The sequence below is a fragment of the Morus notabilis genome, unplaced genomic scaffold (genome assembly GCF_000414095.1).
Source record: "Morus notabilis unplaced genomic scaffold, ASM41409v2 Scaffold42, whole genome shotgun sequence".
NCBI classification, from domain to species: Eukaryota; Viridiplantae; Streptophyta; class Magnoliopsida; order Rosales; family Moraceae; genus Morus; species Morus notabilis.
Window position 1 is genome coordinate 964834 of NW_010360565.1, and position 12270 is coordinate 977103.

The 12270-nt window shown below is 32.3% G+C and overlaps 1 protein-coding gene across 1 annotated transcript; it reads left to right on the forward strand.

Annotated features, from left to right (window-relative positions):
- The first annotated feature begins 7369 nt into the window (after positions 1–7369).
- Positions 7370–9551, forward strand: LOC21409040 (aquaporin PIP1-1). The gene is made up of 4 exons (XM_010096770.2): positions 7370–7754; positions 8371–8666; positions 8807–8947; positions 9072–9551. The coding sequence occupies exons 1-4, from the start codon at positions 7418–7420 to the stop codon at positions 9162–9164; spliced, it is 867 nt and encodes a 288-aa protein (XP_010095072.1). The 5' UTR covers positions 7370–7417; the 3' UTR covers positions 9165–9551.
- The last annotated feature ends 2719 nt before the right edge of the window (positions 9552–12270 follow it).

The window sequence follows — 12270 nt, forward strand, 5'->3', positions numbered from 1 at the left end:
TTTATGTAACCTTAAACATAGTATATAAGTGTTATATACGAGAGGATAGTGTTTAAGGATAATAATCAAAAAACTTTGTTCATAATGAATTTAATTAAAGTTCAAAATCTTTAATTAAAACATTATTAATACATGGCATTCCCATTTAGAATGGAATGGTGCTATCCGCACTGTAAATATGGTGAGATATTGAATGAGTGTATTTCACATAATAGGACTGTGTGGAACAGGGACACAGACACAATATGAATTTTTAATAATTTCTGTTAAGCATAAAAATTCTAATTTAGTCCACCAATGGTCATATATAGAATGATCTTAATCCTGAGTTCTTAACAAACTCCTATTTATGGATTTATGTCTTTTGATTTACTTGGTATGGATTCCGAGACCCTGAATCCTATTCCTTGTATTTTGGAGATATGATGAAATAGGTAGCCGGGAATGTTATTATACAAGATGGAATCCATTCCTTCTTGAGAAAGAAGTAGATAAATAATTCTCTTGAGTGTTGATTCGGTACTTGGATTAGTAAGAGCGTTCTGGTTCATGAATGTGTTTTATGAATCACTATCCATTAGATAATCAATGGTACTCAAGGATGAAGATATAATTAGAGAGGTTAATAGATTCTACATGGCTCTAATTATGAATTATTTATGGAGGGTTGATCTAAATGCAATGACTATATCAAATGGACACTTCACAGTTTAGAAGTAATTAATGTCTATAATTTCGATAGTTCAATTCCAAGTTTATAGTGGAGTAACTATTGGAATTAATAGAATTAATTAATTAATTAAAGTGTTTAATTAATTATTAATTTTATTGGAGCTCGGGATTATAGGTCCATTAGTCCCCGCATCGTCCTTGTAATTCTACCAGACAAAAGGACAAACATGAGAATTTTAGAATTATGGAATTCTGAAATTAAATACTCGAAAAATAATTAATTGAGAATTAATTATTATTTAAATAATGTGATTATTTAAATTTGAATTTGAATTGTGAACATAATTTAAATTAATCCATTTAAACTTATTTGATAAGTTGTTCAATTTAGAATTCAAATTAATTTAAGTTTGACTTAAATTCGAATTTGAATTTGAATTAAAAATTAGACTGCAGGATAAATGATGATTTTCTCTTCCTTTCCTATCTGTAATTGGCGCCACACACATGGATGAAAAACCCTAAGGTGGCCGGCCACTTAAGGGATAAGGCGTAGGCAATTTTTTTGTTCCAAATTCAAATAGAAGATAGAGATTTGATTCTTTTTTGAAGTTTGACTTCTACTCTTTAAATATGATAATGATAGAAAATTGTGAAGACAATTTTTGAAACATTTTTTCTGCCCTAATTATTAAGTGTGGCCAAAAATTCTCAAGAAAAAAGAGAGAAAAATTTTTTCTCCTAAAAAAATTTCACATCGTACATGCGTTGGTGTTTGTAGAAATTCGAGTGTTTTTTAAACCTATTTTGTCTCACGTGTGCCCAAACACACGTCTACGTGAAATCAAGAAATTGACGTGGAAGACTTTAGTTTTCTAAACACAAAGCTTGGAACAAGGATTGTTCGAGGTCAAAGAATTCAAGTTATCATCCGAGTCGGCTCCAGGTATTTTTCCTAATTGAGTTCTTGACATATAAATTAATGTGATTAATTTATTCGTGCATAAATTAATATAATCTATAGAGTATCTCAAAAGTTTTATGAAAATTTTTATTATACTTGATCCGCCTCCCCGCTACGCTTCCGCATCCGAATTCGATTCGGCAACCAACATTATAGTACAATTCAAAATGAAAATGAAAACGTTTTCATTTCCATTTTTATACAGAAAATAAAATCATTTTGAAACCAATTCCAAATGCACCCACTATGTTCTACTATAATTCCATGTTACAATGGCATACGAATTTTATAATCACATTTCACCAATAAATAGAGATATCCCCAAATCTTCATCTTCCAACCCATTAGAGTTTAGGGTCCGTTTGGTTTACAAGTTTAAGTTAGTGATTTTAATTCATTGGTGCGGGAACTTTGTAAGAGAACTATTAGTGAGAAATTTTTAAATTCAAATTATTTTTTAGAGAAAAATATTGTAACATAATTAGAATTATATATTTAAATACACTTACTTAATGGGCCCTTAGACTCTCGTTTGCGGTTCAAGTTTTAGAAATTTACTTCGTTTAATACCCCTTTTTTTTAGTGAAAGTGTAATACCCTGTTTTAATCTGTAACAATCTTAGACATCAAATTGTAGAGGGTGAAATTCTACAATTAATTTATACGAGGCCAATGACCGAATCTGGACGATTCAAGGCGTTAGTATCAGATTGCAATAAATAAATGCATGAAAAATAAATAAAGACATACACGAGAAATTTTATAAAGATTCACTTGTTAACGAGAGCTATGTCCTCTGTAGGGTCTTCGGGTGCTTCCATTATATTCAATGATGAACTGCAATGACATTAAGAGGAAGAAGAGGACAATTCAAGAAAAACATAGAAAGTATGAGAAAATTAGGGAAACTAAGCATAAAACTCCGTAAAACGTGCTTCAAAATAAATCGTGGAGAATCTGCTCAATATCTGGAAACTTGCACTCTAAGTCAGTAAGGCTGTCTAGCAGCTCGTCCGATGAGCTGCTTGTCCGTTGAGTCAGGACCGGCGAGTTGTTAGAAGTTCACAGCTCTCTCCAGATGCACTTGAGTCGTTTTGACATATTGTTTTTAGATTTGGGAGGTTGCCGACTGAATGAGTAGCTTGTCATCTGTTTGAGACTCATTTGACGGTCCATGACCGGCGAGCTGTCAATGACTCGCGGATGATTTTAGAGGCCCATTCTACGATTGACCCTCATTCTTCAAGACGTGTGTTAATACGCGTATGGTGAGAAATGATGCACTAAAGTGTAACTTCAACAAATGAAATACGGATTTTTTTCTTTGTATTTGCTATAGAATGTCAAATATTAACGTCCCAACTCTAAAACCCATGTAGATTTTAAAATATGCTACGTACTGATAATATCTAAACTTGAATCTTTATTGCAATAACAAATCTAATGTCTACTCGGGCATATAATAAAAGACCTGTTCAAACACTGACAAATATAGGTTGCAATTTCAACTTTAACCTTTTTCTCGGGTCTTACCTTGTTAGCCATATAGTTAATAGTTCAAGGAATAAAATTTTTAAAATGGGAAAGGAGAGATGATTTAAATACGAAGAATCCAAATTAATTAACAATTAATTAGGCAGACCCCAAGGAGCATGTGGTGCTGCCCAGCCACAAAGAAAATAATCGTTATAATTCAATAGGCGGCTATTAATCAGTTAATTTAATGTAGAAATTAGCAATGCTTTGGTCACCGGTTGTTGAACTATTAAGGCTTATTAGTTGGAATGACTGTTTATTGTGAGAATATTATCCGCATGTTGCATTAGCCTAATCATACTTTATTCTTGTATTCTTAATTAAGGCACTAAACATATTTTATTCTATTCCCTACAAAAACGTATTTCATGTCCAAATTCCTGTAATTAATTAGCAGTGGTATTGAGCGATAAAATAAGAATTAAATAGTTTTGTAAGTTTTCACAAGCCAATAAAATATTGACGTGCATGTATAAATGGAATTAATTCGGGCAAAGAAGGGATAGTTTAGTGTGAGCGTTATTCTCATTATATAATGAACTCCTCTTTTGTTTAAAGTGTGTGTAAGGTCAATCCTCAATGTCAGGAGAGCTGTGCAAAGTAGACAAAACACTATCGGACCGGCCGGCCCATTTTTTGACCATAAGTTCAGTGTCATGTCAAGAATTGATCCTGATGGACTAAAAGTCCAACAAAATCGCTCAAATGACGATTTCGGTTTACACCCTCACCCCACTCACATATTAGAAGAAAGCTATCCTCTCAATTTAAGTTCATTTTGGAGTTTGGATAACATGTATTTGATGCATTTAACTTTCATTTATACTTTGACATATGTTATAGTAGTATACATATTTCCAAGTTTTCAACCTACAAATCTATTGAAAAGGCCAACCAAAATAGAAAGACAAGGAAAAAGAAGACAAATACCATTTAAAAGTGTATAAGTCAGAATTTTTACTCATTTATCTTGTTTAACAATTTTTTTAGTCAAATAACTATACTAATAAAAGGATATTAATCAAAAATGAAAAGTAAAAATCCAGACTCATACATTTTAAGAGAAAATTTTGTAATTTTCTCAAAACGCACAATCAATCAAGTGTTATTATGTTGACCTTAAAATGCCCAATTTTGAGCCCAAAAACGCGGCCTAGATTTAACCAAACCGTCTTATAATAGTATGGACCGACATCGTTTCTCTCAGTATAACATTTGTCTCGTTTTTAATTTTTCCCATATAGAAAAAATTAAGTTGTTTGGGACCAATTCATATCGGAATCAAACCCTATATTGTCAAGCATTACATTATTAGAAAATTAGATTATCAAACAACACAGTAGCGTTATACCATCATTATCACTATGATTAGTTCAATTATGGTTTATGATGTGATAATAAAGTCTACGTTATAGCATAGTAATATTTAGTGAAAGGATTTAGACACCCTAATTTTATATTACGGAGAATAATTAAGTCACATAAGAAAATTAAATAAATAAAAACATAAAATTTATAGTGGTTCATTTATTAATGTGAGAGTTATGTCTACTTTTAGCCGTTGCAATAATTTACATGATGAAGTAGTTTATAAGCAAAAATTTCATACGTCTCAACTCTTTTATGTTTTTCTCTAACCTCTCTAATTATACATTAATGATGATGTCTATATTTACATTTTTAAAAAAAATTAGGACAACTGAAGCTACAAAATCGATTCGTGCATTGTGTCGTAATTAGGCTTTCTCAATACCAACTAATTAGGCTTAACTTAATAACAACAACATTTAGTTGAAGCAAAAGTCAATGAAACGCTTGCTCGAACGATTTTAGATCCATTTATATTTCTAAAGCTATCTCCATAAAGTCCATTTGAACCAAATAAAACGTACTTACTTGGTTGTTATTAATTTGAGTTTTTAATTTGAGTTGAGATGTAATTTTATGTGAGAATTTTTTACTGTAACAAAAAAGTTAGATGTGATTGTTTGAGATAGCTTTTTACTGTAGCAAAACTCGAATTCTAAACTCGAATCAGCGAAATAAACAGGGCCTTGGTTGTCATACTTTAGCCCCCCACAATTCATGCCTATCCTATGTTGAGTTTTAAACATAGCAATGGCCCATTGCCATCTAAATTCCAACCAGAAGTGATAAGTGCAACCCATAATTAATTAGCACCAGAAGAAAATGATGAAGCTTTAATCACATTAAGATTCTCAAACGTATGATCGATGAATTAGACAACGACATGCACATTATTAATTTTTATTATCCACACATATGTCACCACAACTAGATTATTGAAGTTAAAAAAACGAATTAGTTGACATGATTAATATAATCCAAATTCCACTATCCCACCATTTCCCTTCACGCCAAACTGCCAGCGCGCAAATTTCCCTGACCTTATTCGCTTTGAAGAGTTAATTATTGCTTATCCTCTCATATAAATACTCAAAACAAATCGACATGAAAATAAAAATATAGGAATATAAAATTTGTGAATAATAATTAGCCATATAATAAACCTGTGGGCGTCGCTATTTTTGTCGTTAGCGTTGTACGCCGTCCACGTTTAATTTGTTTATTTATTAGAGAAATTATTCTATCTAATAAACAGAAAACGTTATTATACTTTTGTAAAGTACTGGCTCGGACCAAATGTGGAATAATATTTACTTCGGTCCAACTTTGCTGTCCAAAAATTTAGTCTCTTAGGGCATCACATTACGACGTGACCCAAGATGAAAAATGACACAATTTAATCACAGGGGTGTTTTGTGGAAGCAAAATAAAAAAGGCGACAATGTCGTTACAGAGTGGAAAGCACTCGAGGCAACCGAGTGGTTCATATTAAGTGATGCAAAATCTTTGTAGATTTGCCCCGCATCCATTATAACTAAAGAAGGCACGAGCCTAGATTAACATGAAACCATAGTGACGATATGTGCATATTTGGTTTATTCAGGTCTCTTAGTCTGATAGTAATTCTACCCTCATACAATCATACTCAGTTTCTATTAGTATGAGGACGATTGCTGCAAAAATGTGATCATCTACGTTGGTATTTTTAGTCCTCTGAAATATAAAAGTTATGTGTTTGACATGCGCGGGCTTTTGGTGATGGTTTACGACAACTACAACGTTAACTGATTATTTTTTTTTTAGGGAGAAAGAGGAAAATAGGCCAAGATTTGAGATGAATTATAATTAATAGGCCAACAGTTTACATAAGTTAATAAATAGACCAAATTACTATTTTCGTCCATAACTTGTCTGGTTATGAACCATAACTTGACAAGTTATTATCCATAACTTATCTGGTTATGAACCATAACTTGACAAGTTTGTCCGTACCATAACTTGACAAGTTTGTCCATAACTTATCTGGTTATGAACCATAACTTGTCCCTATTAATTTCTATAACTAAAAAATGGCCTATATATTTTCTTAAGCTTTTTATATTGGTCTATTTCCTACTATTTTCCTTTTTTTTTATTACGCTTGTTAGCCCAATAAGTTTTGGAAATATTGTAAAGTAAGGCACTAGAAAATGAATTGTTTACAAAACAATCAAATACGAAAAATCGTTACTGCCAATATTAAGAACCATAACTAATTAAAAAAAAATTGAGCTTTCATATTATATGTTTCATCTTGTATTAATAAGTAATACTCAAGTACAATTGGTGACCTTAGCATCATTCATCCAATAACGTTGAAACATCATAATGATCATAATGTTGAATAGCGTGACTTTAGTAAATATAGCACGCGCCGAAACCCAAAACCCGTGCCGTAACATACTAATACTAGGTAGCTCATTAATGTTACTAGAACTAGAGCTATAGAACTCAGAAATGGACCACAGCCGCATTAAAGTACTTGTCATGAATATATTGTATATACACATGGTCGGCGGGAGTCTTTGTCGTCCGGCGCCTAATCAGTGGCCACCGTTGTGCCAGCTCAGATCGACCAAAACCTTTTTTTTTCTCCGGGGACACTCTCGTCATTTCGTATGATTTCTCAGAAAATGATTGGTCGGCCACAAGAGATAAGGAAACTCCATTTTAATTATACTCATTGGGTCCCACCACCACTCCACCTTACTTCATCCTACTCAGGCTCTCGGCTTATATAACCATCAACAACTTCCCACTCACCACTCACGAGCAAATTTTCACTTAAAAAACAAGAAAAGAGAGAGAGAAGAGAAAGAAAGTGAGGAGGGAGAGAAAATGGAAGGGAAGGAAGAAGATGTTAGATTGGGGGCGAACAAGTTCTCGGAGAGGCAGCCGATAGGGACTGCGGCGCAGACCCAGGACGACGGGAAGGACTACAAGGAGCCACCGCCGGCGCCGCTGTTCGAGCCGGGGGAGCTGACGTCATGGTCATTCTACAGGGCGGGGATCGCAGAGTTCATCGCCACTTTTCTGTTCCTGTACATCACCATCTTGACGGTCATGGGCGTCGTCAAGGAAGACAGCAAGTGCAAGACCGTTGGGATTCAGGGTATCGCTTGGGCCTTCGGTGGCATGATCTTCGCCCTCGTTTACTGCACCGCTGGCATCTCAGGTCAGAACCCCCACGTGGTTCTTGTGTTTTATGTTTATGAATTATGATCTAAAAAAAACTTCATTTATTCTTTAAATACTGCATTAACCATGTCTCTAATTTTATTTTAACGTGGAAATACGTAAAAATATCATTGAAGCATATTTTTAAAAAACATTTTATGTTGTTAAATTAAAAAAAAATTATTCACTTCTAAAACAAAATAAGAATCAAGTTTTGAAATTGATAAGTTAGACATATGTTGGTAAATATATATATATATATATATATATATTTTGAGTAACATATGTGATAAATTAATAATAAATTAGTTATTAATTTTACAAGATCACTTAATAATTTTTAAAAATCAAATTAACGGTTTATGAATGTCATTCTAAACCCACGGGGGGGGCTCGAACAAAAATGAGAATTTAGCGACTGAGCTAGACGGGCTTGTTGAACAAAAATGAGCAAAAATGAGAAGCCTGCCAAAACAAATTAACAATACGCCCACCGTGGGGCTCGAACCCACGACCACAAGGTTAAGAGCTTGCGCTCTACCGACTGTGCTAGACGGGCTTGTTGGTTTGTTGTTTTAGTGTTGAATTATAGAAATTATGATTTGCTTCTACAGGAGGTCACATTAACCCAGCCGTGACGTTCGGGTTGTTCCTGGCGAGGAAGCTGTCGTTAACTAGGGCAGTGTTCTACATAGTGATGCAATGCCTTGGTGCCATCTGCGGTGCTGGTGTCGTGAAGGGCTTCAAGAAATCCATCTACAACGGCCATGGCGGAGGCGCCAACGTCGTCGCCCACGGCTACACCAAGGGTGACGGCCTCGGCGCCGAGATCGTCGGTACCTTCATCCTCGTCTACACCGTGTTCTCCGCCACTGACGCCAAGCGCAGCGCCAGAGACTCCCATGTTCCGGTACATTTTCTTTTAACTATTAACATATTCACATGTCAATTCGAGACTTTTGAATATATAGTAAAAAAAATAAAAAATAAAAATTACCGTGCGATTGGATTATGAAATTTATTGTTTGGTGGTGTTAAAAATGTTGTTAGATTTTGGCTCCTTTGCCTATTGGGTTTGCCGTGTTCTTGGTCCACTTGGCAACTATCCCCATCACCGGAACCGGCATCAACCCCGCCCGCAGTCTCGGTGCGGCGATCATCTACAACAAGGACCACGCCTGGGATGACCACGTAAGCTTCCCTTCTATATCAATCTGATAATCTATGTTTGATCACACATCAATATTGTTGGGCGACATTGTTAATAACAAGAATCATGAGATATATATTCGTTTATTTTCTGTTTTGCTTGCAGTGGATTTTCTGGGTGGGACCATTCATTGGTGCAGCACTCGCAGCGCTGTACCACCAGGTCGTGATCAGGGCCATCCCCTTCAAATCAAAGTGATCATCCACCGTTGATCCTCATCACCCAACAACAACATGACGCTTGTCTTTTGTGACTGCTGTTGCAGTGATTCCAATTTAGAACAAAATCAAGAAAACTACAAGCCAATTTGTTCTCCTTTCAACTTCACTCGCTTTGGCTTTGTGTATTTGTATCGTGTATGTAAGAATCTGTAATATTATTAATAGAACCACGTGTCTTTCTTTATCCAAGGGGGCCTCTTTTCCTTTCCTTTTCTTTTCTTTTTGTTTTTGTTTCTTTTCTTTATTTGGTTCAATGGGGCCCATCTTATTATGTGAGTGGGCGTTGTATGGCAGTGAATGAATTTGTCTATTCTCAATTGAAAGAAAAAATAAAACCGACCATATATACCTGCCCTTTGATTAACCAATTGTACTCTATTATAAACTTTTTTTTAGTGGAGTCGTTGCCGTATAGCACTTAAATTATGGGAAACGGTAACAAGTTGTATTCAGGGATTCGCTTGATATGATTGAATATATATATATATATATATTCTAATTTGTCCTATTCCATGAACGAAGCACACCAAATACTCTAATAAATTACGCATTGTTAGGAGATAAGAACATCAAATGCAATAATAAAGATATGGTTTAGAAATGAAGTTTATCTTTTCAGCAATAAATAAAAAATGAAAATGAAGTTTGTCTATATGTTGAAGAGATTGATTACGCATAGAAAAGCCTTCAAATACAGGTTAGATTATGGCTTAGTTTGGTAGTGCGGTAGATTTTAGAAAAATTACTTTTAATCATGTTGAAGGAAGAAGCAGCTGTTACAAAACGCAGCTGAGTGTTTGGTAAACTATAATTATAATAACTGTGCTAGTTCTAAAATTAGTATAATAACGTTTGGTAAATTATAAAGTTGAATTGTTATGGATAATTAAAAATTACGACTATATTATATTATACTATAATATAATATATATAATTATAATATAATATATATTTATTGTTATATTTAATATAATAAAAAAACTATTTTTATATAATATATTATATAATTATGATATAGAATATAATAATATTATTAAAATAATAACTGAAATAATTAAAATAACAATTATATTATATTATACAATAATATAATATATATAATTACAATATAATGTATATTTATTATTATATTTAATATAATACAATAAACTATTATTAAATAATATATTATATAACTATGATATAGAATATAATAATATTATTCAAATGGTTAATATAATTACAATATTATAAAATAATATAATAATTAATATTATTATTGTAGTATTATTAATATAATAGATATAATTATATCAATACAATACAATATAAAATATATTATAAAATAATAATTACAATATCGTATTATAATTATAATATCATATTATTAAAATAATTATAATATTATTATAATATCATATTATATGATAAAATAATAATATTAGAGTTATTAATATAATTATGATATTATTTGTTACAATATGATTTTTATATTATATTATATTATATTACGAGTATTATGAAATTTCATTAGGAGTATTATGAGTATTATGAAAGTTTCATTAATTGTATTATATTGATTCTCACACAATGTAAAAGCTAAAGTTGTCTTGATGGTGTTTCTGATTTTAACTGTAAATTCTTAAAAAATCCTTCAAAAAACACTTTTGAAGAAATTTATCATACACTAAAATCAACTTCTGCTACAAGCAGAAACTGATTTTAAGAGAAAAAAATAATACCAAACTAAGTCTATGAACATATCAGCATTTTGGACTACTTGTTATTATGAAACAAATTATAAGAAAAACTTCAATTTCAGAAATGGAACTGAAAGTTGAATGGAAAATTTATATGCAGATTCGTTCTCGAAGAGTTGGAATTTATATGGCAGGGGATTTTGGTGTACGTTTCTCTTTTTTCTCTTGTTTTAATTATTGCACGAGGAACTGAGAGCCCTCTTTTTCACTGTGGAGACTTGTCCAAATATGGAAAGGAAGGAACGGAAGATGACTTTTGTTTCTTTGTTTGAGTTGATATAATTGGAGGTTGGACCAAAACTTGTTGAAATAAGAAGCAGAATGATATGAAGCATTTAGCTATTTTTCCACAAACTGTGTTGGCTACCAAAGTTGAAAAACATTATATATGTTGTTCAAGTTATCATATATAACTTGCCTAAGACCTCTTGGTCTAGCGGCACAGAGAATTTGGGTGGGGAAGGATTTAGAGAGACGTTGCGGTTTAATTTTGTTTTGTATTAAAAAGAAAAATATTGAAATTTCTTCCAAAACCACACTTATTTAGAATAAAATGTATGAAATCTTTCAAAACGATGCTTGGAAGTCACACTTTAATTATCTCTCTCATTATTCTCTCCTACTATATGTTTAAATTGGACTATAATCTTTGAATCAAATTCAACTCTTCAAAAGTGACTTCCTAAAATCACCCGAAATTTAAACGTATAGGCATAAGTATAATTTTATCATACTCTTCATTTTAACACTTGTCTTTTCAAAATTTAGACAACCATAAACATATTTCTCATATTCCAAAAGTTGCACATGGAATAATAATAAGATGATTAGTGAATTTATAGCTTTTGGATCCCCTCTCCTTGCAAGCCAACGTTGTAAGCATGAATTCTACCTAATTGGTTTGTAACAATTGGTATCAAAATCAATATACTACGTTGCAGGTTTAAGTATGCATTATAGGCTGGAAGAAAATGCATTGGTAAAGTATAGGCATAAGTATAATAACTTATATAGGGTAAAGTTAAAATGCATTGGTAAAGTCATCAAAAGCGTTGAGTATTGCGTTTGGTTGTTTTATTCAAATATTGATTTCAGTTTTATAAAAAATTAAAACTGCGTTTGATGGTTTAATTTTTGAAAACATGTAATAATATTTAAAATAATAATATTATTAAATATATTAAATAATAATATATTAAATAAATAATATTATTAAATATATTTTATAATAATATATTAAATAAACATGATTATACATGAGATGAAACAAAACATGTGTGTGTGTGTGTGTGTGTGTGTGTGTGTGTGTGTGTGTGTGGGGGGGGGGGGGGGGGGGGGGGTGGG